Source organism: Battus philenor, unplaced genomic scaffold (genome assembly GCF_028537555.1).
Source record: "Battus philenor isolate CCGP_79_NKW_IND1 unplaced genomic scaffold, ilBatPhil1.0.hap1 SCAF_20, whole genome shotgun sequence".
Classification (NCBI taxonomy): domain Eukaryota; kingdom Metazoa; phylum Arthropoda; class Insecta; order Lepidoptera; family Papilionidae; genus Battus; species Battus philenor.
This window is the reverse complement of record NW_027181683.1, coordinates 4,526,469-4,549,531: the sequence shown is the minus strand read 5'-3', so window position 1 is coordinate 4,549,531 and position 23,063 is coordinate 4,526,469. Positions and strand designations below refer to the sequence as shown.

The 23,063-nt window shown below is 33.6% G+C and overlaps 1 protein-coding gene across 1 annotated transcript in view; it reads right to left on the bottom strand.

The window, feature by feature from the left end:
• Nucleotides 1–23,063, bottom strand: part of LOC137922899 (Krueppel-like factor 3) — an 83,346-nt gene that overhangs the window by 57,709 nt on the left and 2,574 nt on the right. Inside the window, exon 3 of the mRNA XM_068766007.1 lies at nt 11,843–11,901. Coding sequence (XP_068622108.1) covers nt 11,843–11,854 — 12 coding nt within the window. The 5' untranslated portion in view covers nt 11,855–11,901. The remainder of the gene's footprint in view (nt 1–11,842; nt 11,902–23,063) is intronic.

Here is a 23,063-nt window from a genome sequence, read left to right as displayed (position 1 = left end):
TTTTTTTCATATCTTCGTTAAGAAGGATTGATGCAAAGAAAAAAAATAAGATAGCATAAAAAATAATAACAATAAATACATTTAAAAAACTTTTAAGTTAAACGGTTTTTTGATACCCATATTTTGGTGGTTGTGGAAAAATATGTACCTAGACCGCTATATTGGAACGGCGTCCATTTTGAATTTTAAATTTTGACATAATCATCGTGTTTTACTAGTGCAGCCCTTTCATTTGATATCCATATTGAGGGGGTTAAGGAAAAATATGTAATCCGCCATTTTGTATCGGCGGCCATCTTAGATTTATAATGTTATTGATTTTATTATATTGCATTGTCATCTAAATTAAATGTGTGTACCAAATTTCAGATCAATCTGACAACGGGAAGGTGCTTGAATTTCAATTTCTAAATTTGACACAAACAAATTCCGTACGGGACGAACTAAATAAAACCGTTTAAAAATATTTTGTTTTTCTAAACAATCCAAACGTTTGTCGTCAAACAAAATAAAAAGGCATTTTAACATAAAATCAAACAAAAAAAGTCATCATTACCTTAGCATTACGATGAACATGTAATCACATTATTGCTATATATTTTCACGTGTACGTATGAGAAAACTTGTTTTTGTAAGTAATCCTAGTATATTAAAACAATAAATAAAGAGAATTCTCTGAATGACATTCTTTGTGTATTTTATTACGTAATTCGTCGCAGTCCAGATAACTCGTAAAAATATAACCCTGATAAGGCAGCGAGTCTGTTATAAAATTATATAAAATATATAATATTGAACAGTGTAGCTCAGCGATAAAGGACTGAGACTTGTGATCGTACGTCGGGGGTTTGATTCACGGGACAAATTTTTTAAATAAACTTTTTATGTATTAATCATATAGAATTGCTACTGCTTCGAGAAGACGGGTCGGAAAATTAAGACATGTTTTTTGGTAAACAGTTTGCTACAGATTTAGTAGTAATATTTGAACCGTGTATGTATTGAGTAGTAGTAGTTCAGCGGTAGAGAACTGAGACGCGATCGTACGTCGCGGGTTCGATTCCCGGGATTCAATCTTATTTGCTCACAAACAACTTTCCAGAGGATGGACAGCAGCGTCCTCTGCGTACCATAACACCACACTGTGATCGCCAACTCACCTGCAAAGCATGATGATTATAGTATATCCTCCATAGATATCTTTGGAGGTGGCCTTTCAATCAGCGTATATGGTCTATCATGTCATGATAACGGCCGTATTTTTGCAATGTTTTTATTTGTTATTATTACTTCTTTTAATTGTATTCATGAATCTATTTATTGTATATCTTGACTAGACAGAAAAGAAAACAAATACATTAGGCAATTCAATAAGTACATTCATCAACAATTTTTTCCTTATAATGAATTTGTTCTATTTAGTGAAAAAAAGGAAAAATAGGTCGACGCCTAGCAGTTGCGTCTAACGGATGAAAAAAAGTAGAAGAAACGGTAGAAGAAAAAGTTTTTCATTATTTTATTAGTAACGAACAATGTGATATCTTCAAAACGACGCAGAGATTTTGTAATTAAATATTTTCTTAACTACGATAAAATTGACTTGGATTTGCTTTTAAAGACGAAAAAAAATTTGTCGGACCCGTGGAACTAAGTTGTGTAAGTCCAACAATTTTAAAACTCATAAACATTATTTATCAGTTTAGCAACAAAGTTTGTTTAACTTCAAGTTCATAATATACTTGCTACAATGTATGATTTAGTATTCTAAATCAGTTTACCGAATCGTACGTCATATTAAAGTATTACAAATGCATTAAAACTTTATTATAATTATATCTTGAAGACGAACTTTCTCAATCACGGACATGGAATGTGTGATTCATGTTGACCAATAGATTAATCTTTATATATCTCTACATTGTGTTAACGCCTAACCTTATAAAGAGGAAGTGATTCATATCTATCCCTATGCGGGTAAAACCACCTGATGCTGCTGTATCTACTATACAATACAGTATAGTACATTTAGGTCAATATGTGTCTTTGGAACTTAAATTAGAGAGAGAGTCGCAATTATAATTACAATAATAAATAAATATAATAATAGCTATAAATAGAGTAGAATTTATAAAGCAAACATCACCATTTCAGGCGTAGACGTATTAATTAAAATTTTAAGCGCCAGGAAAAGGTTTTTGAATGAAGATGTATTACAAAATAGAAAGGATACTGACGGGGTCGAATGGTTGCATTAATCGGATGCTGAGTGTACTGGAAAGGATTCGTGGGCTACATATAACAGTTAGGGATCGCTTTGCGGCATCTATGATCATAGTTGAGACTAACTTGATAGATTTCCGACTTCATCCTCATCATTTCAGTAATAGGACGTCCATTGTTTGGCTTAGGTTCCCGAATAGATTTTCAATAGGACCGGTTGCAAGCGACCTGCCTACCGCTTCTTCTATCCACCTTAACGAAGTCTGTATACTTTGTCGGAGGACCTACTACAAAACGCTTGCTACTCTGTGGTCTCTATTCCAGACCCTTAGAATCCCAACGACTCGTTTTGTTCGCTCGATGGCTTTGCCCGCTGCTTATCTGCTTGACCATATTGGTTATTTCGTTCGCATATTCTTGATTCCTTCTCATTAAGAAATCCCAAGCAAAGCTCTCTCAAGTGAGACCAGGAAGTGAGATACCAGGTTTAACACTAACAAAAGAAAAGTTATATGAATTAAAACCATCGTAAGTCGCCTTCGTACTCGCGCATAAGCTTTTTTAATAAACATATTCAAATTAGTCGATGTAAATTGTTATTTATTTTAATTATTTGTATTATTCATTTGGCGGATAATCGCGACGCGTTTAGCGTTAAGGTTTGAGAATGCACGAGAGGTCTGAACCACGGTTCAAGCGGTTACTTTTATTGTATTACCGAACCCCTCGAGCCAGTAAATGTTGTTTGGAATTCTGTGGAAGTAACAAAAAATATTTTTACTACTGGTTTCTATAAATACAGTCTAGTGATAAAAATTCACGGCTTCTTCCTTTACAATGTAATATCCTATTTAGTTACATGTTTATGCTAATCTCGTGAATCAATCGATCGCACGTTCAATCACTAATTTCAGTAGGAACGGCACCATTTACCGACCACAGTAATGCTTGGCAATAGACCTAATGTGAGTGTTAAAGATACCTAATGTCAATTCTAAGCTACAATCAGTACTAATAAAACTAAGTATCGTAAACATAGTAATTTTACAGTGTGAGTAAATAATTGACGATAAATAGACTTAACCGGACAGAACCCACTGTACGACCCGATCTTCCATAATGAACCGCGATGCTGTGACGATAATCGACGCATCGCCACTCGCAAAAACGTCACAGCTTTAATGCCCGCGCGCGCAATTAAGTCGCATTGAAATGATGTCAAATCGAGATAGAGTTCTTAGATAGACTTTAATTAAACTAAGCACCTAAATGCTTACGCGAAACGATTACTCGGGCTTTGATTTCTAGGTATTGGTAATACGTTATAATGTAATTGAAACATATACTAGATATTATGAAATTTTGTACAAAATTTAAATTAAAAACTATATAATTAAACAGTTTCAACTACGAATCAAACTATAGTTTCTAGTCAGTGCTTGTTGAAGACACTAGTTTTATACGATTATAAAACCAACATTGATTTTAAATAACCATCGATTCATATCCCTCATACTTTTCTCTAAGTCTCTGTATGATGTTTAATAATATTTTTTTTATATGCAGTGATAGTCGTGCAACAAAGTGCAACGCCCGCCAGCCCGCTGATAAATGCATATGCCGCAAACAATGCGAATTACACAACTGCCACCGTCAAATCACTCAACACGTGTTTCACCTCTCCACGGGGCATCTTCAGGAGTTATGTTACACCGTATAATTTTTTTATATGACAAATTTGCGTTTAAGATCACAGACCCACCCAATTTTATGCGATTATGTAGCATTCGCTTATTGGGCACTTTAGCCTAGTTATTGTATATTTATCATCTTAAAATATTCTACGCCATACCTGGAAGAAATCAATGATCATTCTTTGAACGTGAGGACATCGACCCTTTGTTGACCTACGTGCAGCAAATGAAGCTCGCGCGCCAAGTTAATGATATTAAGATGGTAAGGATTGTGTTTTTAACATAATTAATTTATCATCATAAAAAAGTCATGATTAACTGGCATTTACTTACAATCACTGGTATTAAACAACAGTTTATATTAAACGAAGAACATTATACTGAATACAATTGACGTTGAGCACGATCCAAAGTAAAGTATACAAAAAGTACAAGTTAACGGTATGTTTTACACGATAAAGAAATTACACGGATTTTTTTAAACAGTAAAATGACGTCGAAAAAAAAATTCTTAAGGCTTCTTTCTCAAGCGATTTTAATAAATAAAATAATATCAATCGTTGGTTTTTGCAAATATACTGTAAATAGGCACATTGAGGTTGTTTAATAATTGAAGAAAACTGAATAAAATTGTATTTGCCTTAACGAATATACAGTCAATATTAGCATGGACTATTATTTTACACGAGAATCAGAGAAACTATTTGAACCAGTGTAACCCTGTTGTTCAAAATACAACTCTTTTTCAGTATTTATGAAATTGGGCTTAATAGTGTCTAAAACATAGAGACAAGACTTAGATATATTTGACTATAGTTCATTGCCAATATATAAAAACTTTTAAAATTGTAATTGTCATTGTGAACTTTATAATATTAATATTGAAATAATAAATAATTTTTACTTTATTTTTATTATTACATTTTAATTTAATTTATAGATGATATTTGAATGTTATTTATATTTATTATTTCATTTAATACGCCAGGTAATATGTACAAAGTTGCATAACAGTAAAGAAAAATAATACAATGGGCTGTCTTATCACACGAAGCAAGTCTATGAGCATTAAAATTTAGATAATAATTATTTTAGTAAAATTTTATATTTTTGCTATGTATATCTATACTAAAGTTTTGATATGACGACACGAGGTACATGAGAAGGCTATATATAGTACGGCCGAAACCGTTGTACCGCGAATACGGTGACTTTTTCTTTTCCTAGGCCTCCACTACGCCGCGCTTACCTAAGGTACAGCGACTCGGTAGCACTATAATATGCTTATGTTAGCTTGCCTTACTTTTATTACCATAGACCGCCAATACTCATCTTCCTTTTAGTACACTGCTGAAAATAACATTGGAAAACGTTGATGTCATAATGGCGTGTTAAAAAGCTGTTAGATATAGCTACCTATTGCTCGACGTCGGCACTCGATTTAATAAATGCAAATTAAAGATATTATTTAAATAATGATATAATTGTGTCAGTCATTATCATTAATTTTTTGCTAAACTGTAAAAGGCAATATTCTGAATTTTGTATGTCTATATCAAAAATTGACTTGTAATAAAAAAATCCAAATAGGTATAGTACCCGGCGATATATATTGCACATCGACATTTGGAAAGAAATAATCGGCTAATATCGGCTTCGTAGAGCACTATCTCTGTCCCACACTACCTATGTGACGTTTTGTTCGTTGTTGTATTTTGTATGACAGAGATAACGATTTTTTTAAAGGTAGGTGTGCAATATTTATAGCCGGGTACTTTATCTGTTGTACCCTAAAAGTTAATTTGTATGTATTATATAATAAATTGATTAGGAATACCAGCGTTTCTACTGTGCAGTAGAGTACATGCCTGTATTAACACTGCATCCTATATTTAAGGACGATACTTTATTAGAGTAATAATAATTTATAATAATTATGTAATGATGCCCACGGCTGGACACACACCTCGACATTAAATATAATAAATGAAATATATTACAAGGATAAAACAATTTGATTTAATTATAATTATTCACCGGCCCTGTATGATATCCAGACAACAAGATTTAAGATCACCTTTATGTTTAAAGGACGCTCATTTTATTAAACTTAAACTCTATGTGAGTTATAATATCACGTAGATAGTAGTAGTAGTAAATATATCACTAGTAAGAACATTAATGAACTAACCACATCGAATACTTTTATAACCTTTTGAAATAATTGTGATTACAATTTAATGGAAATCTTCTATTTTGATTTTAGGTATAATTTAGATTTAACATTATTACTTTTAATTCTAGGTGAAATTGTAAACGTAACTATAATTTGCAATAAATAACAGACTTACACGAATTTTGCTCATGTATATTATAAACTTAATTGTTGTTTATAAAAACAAATATACAGGATTATCGATTACATGTGAAAAAGTTTTAAAGAGGTACGCGAAAAGTTTTAAAGCTTTTATTCCCTATTTTAATGCGCCAGACTACTAGCTTCTGGCAGTGCAGTCTGCAGAGGCGTAACAAACAGTAATAAAATTATATACGTAATAATTACAATTTTGAAAACACTTTTTCTTTTTTTGTTATCCTTACGTTATTAGTTAATTTTAAAACCATTGATTTTTGGATAGGGTAAACCGTACATTAAGTGAGGGCTAATACTATTCTCACCCAATCTTTTTTACTAATAACTTATAATTCTGTATAATCATTGTTAATAGAACATAAGTGAGAAATGCCTTGGAAATAAATAAATGAAATTATGAAACTTACGAGTGCTAACATATTGCTACGATACTATGAGATCGTACTGCGATTTTTTTTCAATATTCTGTGTACAATAGCGATGTTTCAGGTAAGGTTTTCATTTGTAAACGTTGTTAAATAACTACGACTATAATATTTTAAGGCTGACATTTCAGCCGACTTGCCTGACGCTAAGGCGTTGTGAATAAATAATAGAAATACATTTAAATATTTAAAAAATAAAGTGAACTTATTCGAAAGTATACATTGTTCTTAAAAGCTGTTCATCTTCATCTAATGCAATTGGCAAATCACGCTCGGCGCGCGTTACTGGGTGAAGGTCACGACAGCATGGCGGAGATGCGCGCAACCGACCTGCCTTGCGCTGCAACATAAGGCTGACAACACACCTAAGCTGGGCACTAGACATTTAAAGCTGTGACACAACATTCGTGATTTGAGAATTAACATTTTATTGTGAACATATCTTCATTCAGTACGAACACATAACACGCTATCGCTTTACTTAGAATATAACCATTGAATTTTTTTTGTTGAAACCAATTAAAACGGTACTATCTTGTACTGAATTGATATAAGGTCTTTTATGTTATTTCTTAAATAAAGCAGAAGCGTCAAACTGCTGTATATAATTCTTTAATAATGGCTCAACGGTAGAGCACTGAGACTTGCAATCATAGATCGCGGGTTGGATTCCCGGGATGCAATCTCGTATAGGATTGCTACTGCTCACAAACAAGTATTATCGGATGGACATCAGCGTCCTTTGCATACCAATACTACACTGCATTTATAAACCCGGGTGCCATGCATAAAAATTATGGTATAACCCCCCATAGATATCTTTAAAGGAGGCTTATGCCTTGAAGTAGGCGTCTATGGACTGAAACGACCACAAGGAGCTGCAGCAGTTCCTTTGGCAGTTCTTTTAATGTTCAAGTTATGAGTTCCTATAATGTACTCTTTGTTTCATTGCTACAACCTCCATTACTAAGCATCTTCAAGTTAGTGTTCGAGTTTAATTGTACGTAGCATATATAACATTTATTCGCATTTTATAACTTATTATTTAATGCAATATTTTTTTAAAGCATCGTATATATTATTTTTATGGAATTAGTGTTTATTCTTGTATATCTTTTACCCAAAAAAATATTAATAGGCTTAAATACACTAACACTTATCTACAGCTCATTACGTTTTTTATGATTACCTGAAAAAAATCGTTTTAGCTGTAATACCGCCCTCTTGTTATTATACATACACTATAGCAATACGTAGTTACTATCTATCCCCCATCTGCATCGCAAGGCCCGCAATACTTTTTGTGAGTGCAATTTTTAAAATAAACTCTTGGTATTGTTTACCAAGCCATAAAAACAATTGTACATGTTTTACAAACAAACATTACAAATTCAAACCATTTGCAGGAGTAATTTCGTGAAAACAGTCATTAGCTGACCTCTATTTGGCGAAAGAAATAATTCAACCACATTTCAAGTATCTATGCCTCATGGTTCCAGAGATATCTTGATGAATCAATACATAGGTGGAAATCTCATATATTAAATATACATAGATTTGCAGTACCCTTTGTAATAAAAAACAAACTTCACGGTAATCATTTGCAGTATTACCGTGAAGTTTTTATTTGCGATTTTCAATGTTAAGTCAATGTCTCTGTACATAAGTAATGTAAAATAAATTGCTACTATCTAACTATCCAATGTAGTATGTACTATGAGCATAAGAGCCCCGCCATATATTATGTTCTATAAGTAAATTAACATACAGGCGTTACAATCTAGACATTCCACTTTCGCCTCATCCTCTCACTTGACTTATCATTATTGGCTTATTTCTAGTTAACTGTACTCGGGTCATCTTTAAAATTCAATAGCTTTCATTTTTATCCCTCTTATATTTGGTCATCGTATCAGCCCACAGACGCTCAAAGATATTTATGGTGGGATCCCGTACCATAATCGCCACACTTGGCGGGCAAGTTGGCGATGGTAGTGCGGTATTATGGTAAGCAGAAAACGCTGCTCTTCCTCCTCTGGAAACTTCTATGTGAGCTATGGTAATCCTATAATTTAATACACAAAGTTTGAAATATATAAGATCGTATCCCGTAAATCCTACCCGCCGGCTATGATCGTAAATTATAGTGGGTATATTAATCTATATGTAGTAAAGAAAATTGTGCCGTTAGATAAACACCGATCTATAAGTTACATTAATGTCATTTGCCTAAGTAATTGCTTATTTGTCGACGGATGAAAAACACCCACAGAAGAGATAGGATGTATTATGTGCGCGGTGCTTAAGATACTTTTGTATTGAATACTGACCTACAAACCTGTGACCCCATAAAATCCTAATAGAACGTTTAATATGAAGTAATCCTTCGAGTCAAATAAGGAAAGTAGAAAATACGCTATTGCTGCTAACAACTAAAGTGTAATAGATAATCATTTTACAATTATACAGGATGATTGGTTATAGGTGTAAAACCTTTAAAAGGGTGAATATAGCTTATTTTTCAACAAAAAATTTTAAGGCTTTTTCACCTATTTTTCAATCAACCTGTATAAAGTGATCACTTTGAAATATGTTGTTAATTGATTTTTATATTGGAATGTGACAGACCAATAACTACTGGCTGTACAAAGTTTGCAGGGACAGATAGTAAAATTAATTGATTTTCATACCATGATCAGAATTTTTAAAACACTTCTTTTTAGTATATTATCATTAACTTATAATTTCTAAAAACATTAATTTTTGAATAGATTGCAATATACAATAATCCTTTAAAATACATTTATAAATGTCTAGTTTGATTTCCAACGAAAGCGGTAGTAGAATCAAAGGCAAATGAGAGATGGTAACTCAATTGAAAAATTACACAAATTATTAAAACTTCACCAGCCTTTTTTATTGCCTCATAGGGAAATCCTACATGGGACAACGAAATCGTTATGTTGGAATTCTATCGCTAAAAGCCTTTGTATACTACCTAAGTTAAAATGGCAGTGGCTTATTGCCTCAAAGTCTAAGACTAGAGCCATCCCCCCGTTACCATAAAGATGCAAACAGAATCAGCTCGCCGGCCACCGAAGTGCCTAGACAAATATTCAGTGGATCGACCCGAATCTTAAGGCTTTGTTGTTGGTTCATACGGTAGATTAAAGTCTCCAGCTGATGATAAGCTCTGACTAAAATTCCACCTGCCTCGTTGAATTGATTCTAAATTGATGATAAATAAATCGTCTTATCGAAGCTTCTATACAGGTGGCTGTAGTTTGTTTTTGTTGGTAAAATTTTATTTGTGTGGTATTTGTCTGAATTAATAATTTTTATTATTATAATTAATAACCTTGTGGTAATGACTGTATATGCAGCAGCACATTTAAAAAGACTGACAAAAAATTGATATAATTAAAAAAAAGGTGCATATGATGTTTTTTGTAAAAGGATTTATGTTATAGATTAAAAGATAAATACAAGTCTGTAGTGTAATTAAAACTGTTCATTGATGTCGTTAGCTGATCACGTATTAAATGTATGTAAATCTGCCTTGAAGACGCTTTTGTCAAAACAGAGAACAGACGTTCGCCGATCGTAACGAGCGCGGCGTTCGTTAGTGGGAGCCATCACGACCTTGCTATCACCGGGCGATACGTACCCGACCACTGTTAAGGTTCATACCACGCCTTCCCTGCACATCCGGTTCTAGATACATTAATTTTTATACGAGTCACGTTTAGCGTTGCTAAAAACACGATGTCTTGTATACTGAATCTCAAAGAGGTGCCAATGCCGTGCACGTTTCCTATTTGAGGTCAGATATAATCATTGTCAGATTAAATAAAATACAATAGCAAATAACACTAATTATCGCCTACTATACAAACATTTTTGGACGAATACTTTAAATATGTTTTAAAATATTTCTTAACTAATATATCTGTTCGCCTCATTGTTTTAGATTATAGACGACCTCCCCTAAAGATATCTATGGGAAGATATACCATAATCGCCGCGCTTGGCACGCGAGTTGGCAATCAGTGTTGCATTATGGTACGCAGAGGACACTGCTGCCCACATATAAGCTTCCAGAGGATTGTGGTAACGTATTTGTGAGCACTCGCAATTCCACATATTTAATGCAAAAAGTTTGAGTTATTACCCCTAGAATCGTTGCTGGGCTATCGTTGCTCTACCTGAATTAAAATCGTTTGCTTGACAAAGTTAATATAATAAAGTGTAGAAGATAAATGATTGCGGCGACCATCAACACTTGTCAGGAAATTTAAAGGTGTATTTATACAAGTCGACTTCCTAAAAGGTTCGCAAATTTATATTCTTTATCTAATTCAATACCAGTTTTTAAACGTCGCACATAACATTATAGCATATGGCATTCATTTTTGGTTCTACGACCTTCACAATATGGTATAACCACAGACTAAATATAAATTAGTACAAAAACTCGCCTAGTCGTGTGGAAAACAGGAGCAAAAAATATAAAAATGTCATCTATCTATATCTATATGGTCTTTCAGTTTTCCACACCGCTCAAATGAAAAGTTCAAAATTACATTATGCCCTCGTGTAAATACATCCTTAGTTCGTTCAATCGTTATTATTAATCAATGAGGTAACTTATGTTTATTCTGGTATTAATTGTATTTGGCGAAAATCGTATAGGTAATATTATTTTTAATTATTAAGTAACAATGTAATAATAAACAATTAAACACATAAATAATAATAACGGAGTGCATCTTAATATATCAGAGACTTTGAGTTTAAATAAATATATTCTGTTTAATACACAGCGATGCCTTAAGATGCGCCCGCGGGTGTGGCGAAATACGACTTTTGATTAATGGAATCACGCCGTGACCTCTTTTTTGACCTTACTCCACAAAGTTCTATTACGTTCGTTAAATATCATTGCCTTGGTTATACACCATTAAATGTAAAAAGATTATATTAAAATAAACGGTATTACAGTACATGTATTTCGTGTTGTACATTAAAAGTTTTGTATTTACGGCGACACAGTCTGTTACAACTTGAATCATCAAAAAATAACTGATAAAGTATATCAATACATTACAGATTATAATTCTTTAACTTACCATGTAAACCATTAAGCGCCTTTTATCTGGTTCCCACTATCATGTGCTTGTAACGGGCACTGCGAAATAAACACCTTTTTTAATTTTCATGTAAACTTTCTTCCGGATATTTTAAAGAAAAATTTGATTAGTGTAAACACTTTATAATGAAAAAAAGGTTCATCAGAAAGAGATTTGTTGCATTTTGAAAATCGTACATTTTTTAGTTCTTTTTTTTAATTCAATTATCTTTTTAATAATTAATGTATACAAACTTATGGTTGATTTGGTTGAATTCAGAGCTTAGAAGAGTCTTTATGAAAAAAATTATTTTATTTTATTATTTATTTAAGCTAATTGGCAAGATTAAGTGGTAACGTGAAGCGCCCATACAGCGCGAAGATCAGATCACCGCTGGGACCTTAAAGTTTTGGAGTGTTGATGAGCAGAGTAGGATATACAATCATATGATGAACGGACGACCTTGTGAAGGTCATCAGAAGAGGCTGGATGCAAGTCGCTTCGAACCACTCCTATTAAAAATATATGCGGGAAACCTATCTAGCAGTGGACGTCTTACGGCTGGTATGATCTTGATTTTAACATTAAATGTATAACGGATTTCCTATGATCACAGAGCAAATGTTGTTTTTATATGCCGATCTATGTAAGAAATTACCGTAAACATAACCAAGGATAATTAGATGTGAACAATAGGATGATGGTAATTTTATTACTTGCTTATGTTTACATGTTAATGGCATAAAAATTTTATTTTATATCTAGAAATTTCCTTTGGCCTTCTTTGCAAATAACATTAAATTAATTAGGTATTATTATGTAGGTATAAACATCGTTATTAAAACTTTTTTTTACTAATGTCTTCTTCACTTACATTCTTCCCTCGATTTTATGGAAATATTAATTTTATAAAAAATTTATGTTTTCAACCTAAATAAATAAAAAGATGTTCCAGCTAGTTACATAACTACGATGACAGTCCAGCTTATGGATTTATGGTTCAAACACATGGCGCCTTTCTCACGATGTTCCTCTTTACCGTTTTTGTGCGGTGGCGATAGGTTTAACACGCACGTATGGTCCCGTTGGGAATCAAATTGGTACCTGTGTTAAAAAGGTATCTGTCCCTAAATTTGCTTGTTATCACCGTTAATAATTCTCCCAAAGTTGACCGCAAAACTAGCGCGTAATTATTATTGTGGGCAATATCGTGTTCCACTATGAGGACCCTGTAATTTACGTCTTTCTTATACAATTGTCTTGGGTGTCTTCGAGTTGCTGGTGTATTAAAAAAAATCTGTGATACACCAAACCATTCCTCCCTGTTAGTCATTACTCAGATAAAAATCTTTGTCGACATTTTTGGATTTTAAATAATTACTAGCTCCCGCTACAGTTGCCTTTTGTTATTATGATTACGATTTATCGTCCACAGACATTAGCGTTCGTGGATTTATTTTTACAATTACATTTAATATGTCCAAAATTTTTCATGTAACAGCTCATGTTTTTGCATGTAACAGTGTTCACTAAGTCTCTTTAACTGTTTACTAACTAAAATCGTAAACTATTTAAAACTATAATGAAGTTACGTAATAATATATATTTTTCATATCATTGGTGCCTTTTTTTGTTTTTAACGACGTCCTAACGATGCCCAGTTTAAAATTACAGTTGCTGCGACCACTTTCTCGTCTTTACGCCATATTGTCTTCCTCAGGTTGTACACCACTATCTGTGCAGTGTTACCGTTTTCGCCACATCGATGGATCTTGTGATCAAATCTAGTTTCGCCCGTTTAATACACGTACGAATTCGTGTGATGTGACATTGCTACCAGCGCATGATGGATACTGTTATACAGCCCGTGGGTGACTGATGTTCCACGAAAAATGTTTTCGCACGGCTCTTTAACCCCTAAGCTTCATGAATGGTAGGCATCCTTGAACCTGCCCGCCATAATTGGCTAAAGTTTGCAAAATATAAAAGTGACCATTGGAAACGCAATCCTCTTTTATTCAAAAAACATCATCACTCGTCTATTATAGCCGATACTCGTCAGTTTCAATATAAATAGAAAAAAGTATAACAAGTTAAACGTTAACTGGCGATAAGAAATAATTTTTAATTTAATTTGTTTGAATGTGCTTGATATGTACAAAGAATTATGGAAAATGATGGATCTTTATATATGAGCCGTTGACTTGTTGGAGGACAAGGAAGATACCGTCGCATAGTGAAAAAAGGGCTATAGAAGAAAATTCCTTAAGTAGTGAAGTATAAACAAAAATGTCAAAAATGAAGACTGTGTAGAGGAAGTAAACGAAAAAGAAAACCGAATGTTAAAAAAGGCAAGGTTTTTATCTTCTATCAGTATATCATAGTGCATTTCTTTGAACAATAATTATTTTTCAGTTATTGGAATTAAATTTACCTAGAGATCATTACGAAGTCCAGAAAGTTCAGATTATTCTAGAGTAGTTTACAAAAATATATTTGAGCCTAGATCAGAGTTCGGCAATCTTTTGATTCGGAAAAGTCAAAAATTACAATTTACAAAATATCATAGTTTTTTAAGAGGTACAAAATTTTTTCATGCAAACAATAAATAATATATTTGACATACATGGCATTGACACATGTCACGGGGGAACGGTGCGGTGTAAAGCGAGTACAAGGGGCTGAGAGATAGAAATCACACATATCCTATCCTCTCCCTAGAGGCAGAGCATCTTGAACATCCGAAAGGTTTCTCCCCCGAAACAAAAAAAGTCTTTTAGTTACACATTAATTGCTTAAAGTGGATATCAACTTTTATTATCATACGGTAAAACGCTTTAATCTATCTTCTGAAAATGATCCAACGGTTCGCGTAAACGTCATTTTATTCAGCACATCTATGTCAAACCAGCGATTAAATACAGTGACGCGTACAGCGCAACAGTCGTTTTGTAGGAAGCACTTATGGCTCTTGTCATTCAGTCGATGAGTATTGACGATCAATATGAGTATGACCACTCGATTTTATTTAACTTTTCAGAAAAAATTACAGAAAGTGAAATTTCTTCCGACAATTCATGTCTGCAAACGAAACAATTGCATTTGTAGGGAATGGTTGTCAATGCAAAATCTCATTAAACTCACGTCTCAACGTTCGAATATAACCCATAAACGCAAAAATCAAATGCTACAGCAGAAACAAAAAACCGAACTTCTTTAAGAACTTCCATTATATTCAACTTACAATGGTTATTTATAAATCAAATCAAAGCTATTCTTTTACGCATCTACGTATTTAATTTCTGTTTATACATTCTGTTATATTATCTGAGTTGTTACGGAAAATAGATTTTAGTAGAATTAAATTTAAAATTTTTTGAAAGTAATGTCCTTTACTATGTTATTCGTGCAAAATTTTTTCTGTAGGGCGTCATCAGTAAACTTGCAATACGATATTATTCATTTGTGAATTGCTGCCAACTCCTTCACTGCAATATTTTCTTTCAATTTTTTTTGAGACACATTGGCTAAGTTTGTGATCGATTCTTTAAAATAGATTATAGTAATAAGACGTCACTGTATATTAATAAAAAGTGCAAAAGTAGCAAGTAATAGCCGTTACTGAAATCCTATTGAACATTTTTTCCGCAAATAACATCGTATTCGCTCTTACGATTCTACTTGTAAGAATTTCGTTCGCAAATTATATCGTAATAGTGGTTTACCGTTTGAGCTTCATTAAGCTATTTTCGTGCAAAGCATTAATGGTGGAATAAACTGGTATAAAAAATCTCCATCATTTTTCATTTAAAAATCTTAAAAAATCACAAAGTGTAATGCTACCCGTAGATGCCGAATTTGTCAGAAACGGAACAAGCCTACAATAGTATAATACCGGCTTATTCGGTGAAGGCGACGATTTAATCAACAGCTTATTATGGTATTATACAAAGAGCTTTGCCATTGCTCATGCTTGAATTAAAATTTTCTATAAGCCATAGGATCTTTTAATTTAGAGCAAATACTAGGCAAGACTGAGGAGGTAGACGAATGTGAATCTGTTCTGTTCTGAAACATCCCTTGTGCGTTCTGTCAAACGTACTCTTCTGAGCTCACCGTCTTCCGCACATACTATACACAGAAAGCCACGTTGTATTCGTATATATCAACGTATGTTTTAAATTTTCAGGCAGCTGGTATATAATAATGTTTGTGTATATCTCTTTCGCGTAATATTCCTCATTAGAGGGTCGTGATCTTCCTTTTTATGTGGTCTTGTTTAATACTGTTATGATATGCAAGTCTTCTTTCCCATATTTAGTTTTTTTTAAATTGACATTGATGGTATAAATAAATATTTATTAAATAAAAATAATTAAGAACTCATTGTATGAAAATGGAGATAATTTCGTAATCGCCACGTTCATTTTAAGTATCTAAACTTCGTATTACCCTATTATCAGTTTAAAATTTTTATATTACATTCGCGGCCTATATTTCACAGTATTCTAGAAATAGTTATGAATAATAACGAGTGATAAATATTGTAAAAAGATTTACGTGAGGCGTTGACGCAGTGGTGTTAGGTTACTCCGACGGTTGCAAGGCCAGGTCGCAGCAACAATGGTAACATGTTCCTTAATGAGTCATTAATTATAAGACATAATTAAATTGATAATTTTTCAACATAATACCAACGTCTTAACGATTTTTTTATGCACAGATTTAAACCAATGTACTTAAAACAGTAATGCTGCGACTTATTTAAACAACATTGAAGTATTTAAAGTTGTCCTAATACACATATAAACAAAATGATTATTGGTTAATTTTTATAAACATGTATCATCATCATAACCATGTCAGTCTACATAAGGCTTCTACCAGGCATAGGTCTTCAAAGATCGCTACGATGACCGGTCTTGCTCTACCCGCATCCACCGACGGTCCACCTATTGGAGGCCTTAGCACGTCGCATCTGCCAACTCGTGGTTGACACACGACAAACTTTCGGCACTGCCGTCGGCTGTACATGTTAAACATGTATAAGCTACTTAAAAAACGCGAAGTAATACAGGCAATTTACCGACAAACAAACACACGGTTTTTATATTAATCCCTTGACATACAAACAAAATGTGCATCGACGCATTCGAAGAATGCCATTTATTTTGGCTTGCATGGCTTTCTAGCGATCACTCATAGACAGGCTCAGAACCAGTGCGTTTTATATTCAAACTTATACCCGGCGATAAATATTGCACATCGACTGTTGGGAAGAGACAATCGGCTAATTTCGGCTTCGTAGAGCGTTATCTCTGTCGCACGAAATACCACGACTGACAAAACGTCACATAGGTAGTGTGGGACACAGGCAGTGCTGTGTGATCGCCGGGTACTGTACATTTCTGTATAAAGTTTAATAACGTTTATGTATTCTATTGTTAGTTTAATATAAAAGTCTACAATGGCACATGAAATGCGCAACATATCAGAGCCATCATTGTATGTCAAGAGGTTAAATAAAAATCGTATGCAATGGGTATGAGTATAAAAAGTGGAGTCATATCTTCTACCCGGACGCATTTAAATAAACGTTTAAGCACAATTCAAAAATCACTCTCTCATGTGATCATTTTTTTTTGTACCAAGCATTGTATTTTTGACGGCCAGTTAGTGTGAAAGTTTGTTGTGGGCGTGTTTGGTATAGTTGCAAAAGCTTCAAAGGAGTGAATGTATGGCTCTTTTGTCGGCTAAAAGGTTTAATGCTTCATCATTTTAAAACTATTGAAATTCGACAATAAGTTTTGGCAGAATAAAATCTTCAGTGACAGATGGTAAATAATAATTAATTTTAATGTGGGAGCATTTGACCTATATATTCACCCCTTTAAAGCTTTGAAACTTTTATCGATCATCCTGTATACTATTTATCATTTCAACATTTATAGATATGAAAAAAGCATTAATTGAACAATACTTTTAACAAATTTAGCATATTTAAGTTAAGACATCATTTTATAAACACCAGTGAAAAAACCATTATGTGTGTCAGTAGTTAAGAGGCACCGGCGCTTTCCGTAGGAAATATCTGCGTTTGAATAAAGTACAAGGGACGATCAACTATGGGTTTTAATAGGTAGGACTCCAGTAAAACAGTATTCTTCTCCAAGAGAGAGTGTATGTTAAGAAAATTCCCCCGACACAAAATTAAATTGTCTTATTTTCGTTTAATACTAGGTATTGTTAGCTTATTTGGTCTTTATAAATACCACAAACTCTGGAATAGAAGGTTTAAGAGAACCACAACCCCAAGAAAGAGAATTCTTAACAAATGTTTTAGCACGGCCACACCCGAAGTTTACTCGATGATTTTTTGTTTAACAGTTGAATTATTAATGTCTTTTGTAATTATTTCTAAAATAGTAACTTGGACTTTGGACTGAGGTTCTAGAACCACAAAGCAGACACACGACCTTCACAGACAGATAAAAGGCCGTTCCAGCTGATCTTATTGTAACTCTATGTGGGAACCCTATGTCTAGCAGTGGACATGCTATTGTTGAAATAATGATGATCAAGTTAACATCTATTACACAATTTTATGGGCATAAATCTAGAGTTTATTAACACACTACGGAAAAGGATAAATTTTCTGATGACGTTATTAAAAATGAATTTTTACAGTTGCATTACAAAATTTTTAAATAAAAGTTTTTCTCTTTCGAAAGGTCGATGTGCAATATTTATCGCCGGATACTGTACCTGGCAAATTGATGTTTTGAAAATTAAAAAAAAAAATCATTCAATATTATATTGGTTTATAGAAAGCGAATGTGTCATACGCATTCGTTATGGTAATCAAATTCAAATATATTTAGTTAAAATGTTAATTCATTCGAAAAGAACAAGATAAGGAACACAGACAATACTTTTTTTATACTTAAACGTAACAAGACGAGCAATGTGGTTAACTGGAACAAGAGATTTTGAATTACAATATCTTGTGCAAGAATACATCTGCGCTAATCATCTTGTCATGAGATAGTACATCTTCGCTAGTTACGGCACTCGCAACTTCGAATAGAGCAATGGTTACGTAGATGCAGCATTTGAATCTACCTAGATAGCCTTCTAGTGAGTATATAGCACTGGTAGCCCAGCGGTAGATGACTGAGATTTGCAAACGAATTCGCGAACTCGCGGGTTCGATTCCTGGGATACAATCTTAAATAATAAAAAAAAAAATGCGTTAATTGTATAGAATTGCCGCTGTTCTAAAACATGTTTCCGAAGGATGGGCAGCAACGTCCTCTGCTACCATAATATCACACTGCAATCGCTAGCCTGTGTACCAAGCGTAGCGATTATAGCGTATCTCCCCATAGATATATTTTGTCTGAAAAGACGATGTGGTTTGTATGGGAAATGAAATGATTTTTTTAAAATTTTCCTCTCAGTTCTTATTTTGTTTTCTACCCAGTGGCGTACCTAGAACTTTTGCCGCCCGGGGCGATCTCCAGTTTGCCGCCCTTTCTATTATATGTCAATCAAATAGTGGTTTTTGATTTAAAAAAATATTGATATATCACTTCAAAGTAATCATATAAACTTTTCAAAAGAAATGACATTTATAAACTGACATCAAAAAATTTTAGTTAGGAAAAATTGTCGAACAAAGTCGTAAAGATCCTTTTACGAATTCAACGAATTTTAATGAATACAATAAAATAAAATTATTATCTTGTTCTTAAATTAGAATCCAAAATTTACACTAAAAAGCATTTATATAAACCGAGAAATAATTTTCGAAATCATAAAGTTAATAATAATTTATATAAATCAAATATTAAACTTATAATAATCATTTATTATTCAAGAAAGAAAATAAATTTGAAATGAATAAGTTGCTTTTTACAACTATAAGTAAATATAAAAAATGCCGCCCCAAGGTAAGTGCCGCCCGGTGCGGACCGCACCCACCGCCCCCCCCTAGGTACGCCACTGTTTCTACCTCAGAATATTTTTCGTATTCTAACGTAAATTTGAAAATAAATAATAAGCCGAATTGGAGAAGACGCTCTAGTTTTGCATTTAACAAAAAAAATAGGTGGTCAATTTATATTTATGTAAGACTTTCAGATGCTGGTTAGGTAATACTTATTTGTGTTGGAATATACCGGTAATAATTTTGGAAATACATTATTTTACACAAAAATGAGAAGCTAAAACGTATTTATCGAAAGGTCATAAAATCAATTTTCTTCAAAGAGCCGCACGTGTCATGCGAGCCTCGGGTTAACTACTCCGAATTTAGTCTTGTCATAATTATTATTATAAAGAAACACAACAATAATATTTGATGTAACATATAATACTATTGTTATGCTGAATTAGTTTTAATACATTAATATAAAAGCATTAAAAATATATGGCAATTATTCCAAATTGTCTCCTTTGGTTCCAATAGTCCTCTAAACTTTGAGGCCAGTTATCAATAGCAGCACGCTCTATTTTTATGGGAAAACTCGTTACTGCTATTTGTATGTATTGTTTTAGGGATTTTAGCTTTACTCTCTAAAACTGACCATAACTCATAATCCAGTGGAATAAGATCAGGACTAAATGTCGGCCAGTCTCCAGCTCTGGTGGAGTCCAAAACGTTTGTTTCTAACCAAGATTGGGTGAATCGAGCTTTATGAGCCGGCATCGAGTCTTGCAGAAAGGACTATTCTTGGGTATAGAACACGGTGTCGTTAAGGAGCTTAACTACTTAAGAATGCCGTGATACATTTACGCCGATGTTTTGATGCCTTTTTTTTGGATAAATATGGCAGTCACTTCATAATTGTTATTGTACCCTATTTTTAAAAATTATCAGTTAAGAAATAACCGGTAAGTCTCTTGAAGGTTGCAAATCCTAAGCCAACTTTTAAAATACACTACTACATGGTTCCGTGCGCTATATTCATCTCGCAAGATAAAATCTTTTGCTATTGAACAGGATTTCCTCGAATTCTTTCCCTTACTGTTTTGATCGTTGTGTTTATGGCCAGACTATAAGTATGGTATGCTTAATGTAGAATTACTAATTGAAAGACGAACTCATTCGGATGAACAACCGCCGCGTGCCTAATCCTTTCTTCTACACAATCATGGCAAAGGGTAAACTAAGGAATAGCTCTCACCTGCGCTCTAAGTTTGTTTTTAAAGACATCTCAATGCTTGCGCTATATTCTATGATAATCTTAGTTTTAGGTTTTTTGGCATGTTAAAAAATGTTTCGACAAGACCCCGCCTATAAACACTAAGAAAACCGCCAATTACGTAAAGCAAGATCTAAGTTCTACTATAGAAATTTTACTCTGCAAGCCAATTTTACTGCCACCCGAGAGATTGGGTGTTTAAGACCAAGTTCAGTCTGCATCAAGTTATGGCTCATGCTAGAAACCATATTTTTTTCTTGGTAAGCCTTGGTAACAAAATCGCTTCTTGTAACTTAAATAATTTGCTACAGTTTTAGTAATTGCAAGACTCATCATCATGTCAGCCGATAGACGCCATCACAAGACATGCAAGGCCTCCACCAAAGATCACCACAATGACTGATCTTGCACTACCTAGACTATGTCATCTGTCCACATAATGGGAGGCCTACTTACACCACGTCTACCAGCCTCAACTACCGTCGGCTACACGAACAATGTGCGCCGCCTACTGCTACTTCCATCGAACATCTCTTCTAACTACGTCGACATTACATATTGTCGACTAGTTAAAACATATTTATAAATTTATTGTAAACGAAGCCAGACGTCTACACTGGTTATATATAACGCAACAACTGGTAGCCTTGTCAAAAGTTGATATGATTCTTATTCAAAAATGCAACAGCCACGACAGAAACATATTGTGTTATAGATGAATAAAACATGTCCGGGTTTTAAATGCATTATTCTAAAACCCTGTCTCTTTATGGAACTGAATGAAAGATAGAATCTTCTAGACTATAACTACGACTATTCGTGCCGTGAGATCCTTTTGATAATATTGGGCTGGGAAATCTGCGATTACATTCAAATAATTTTATAACAGCATTCAATAGTTACGGGCGAAAAGTTTAGGCGAAAATTTATATACATAAATTTAAGTCGTGTGATTTGAAATAGATTTAGAAGTATTTGCCAATTAACGTATGTTACACCTTATCCAAAAACTGTTGGTTTTAGAAATAATAAATGACATAATTACAATATAAATAAAAAAAGTGTTTTAAAAATTCGGATAGCTACATATTAAAATTAGTTACTGTTTACAATCTGTAGCTTCGGATTTTGAACCTCAAGTTATTGGCCTGTCGCATTTTAATAAAAAAAATAAAATTTTCAGAGATCGCTTCATACGGAAGTGATTGCAGATAGACGTAGACTTTAAGAGTGAATATATAGCTCAAATGGTCTACACGTTCACCCCTTCAAAGCTATTACTACCTATTTTCAATCAACTTGTATAGTATTACTTACTTATTTTTTTTATTTATTACTTACTAATTTTTACATTTTACTGTTTCACTTTATTAAAGGAATACAACCGTTTTGAGCGTTATCATATAACACGGTTCTGACCGTGCGTGAATATGACTTATATACGGCTTATAGGGAAGTCTTACATTTTGCGGATGTCCAAGAAACCGCATAGAGACTAATTTCTTCACTACCTATCATAAATGTAATGAGTTATATATGGGAAGCGTCGGCGGTTACACGATTAACGGACCGCAAAACACTATCCTTTTTTATACATTTTTTGGGTCTCAAATAAAACCCGACAGCCTATCAGGTAACCATACTTTTTTAGCTACAATCAAACGTAATGGCGATATTTTTTTGCTTGCCAGTCGGCATAGGTTCACTAGGTTTAAGATGTTAAAACGTTATGATAAAAGGAGGATCAAGAACAATCTAAACAGGTTTATTATCGGTTCTGTTCATCATGAAGTGAATTATGCTGCCAAACATGGTGGCTGAGTGTAAATACGATTTTTTTACTTATAGCTTTTGGCCGTGTTCCTTTACAGCTTCGCCGAGATTGGGGCAGCTGAGGGCTCAACGCCCTTAACCAAGCGTAGGGTCTTAACGGTAACTAAGTTTAAAAAGTCCGTCGGGAGCCTTGGCTCAATCCGGTACATTATTAATTTCATCGAATTGGGAGGCCGTCAAGC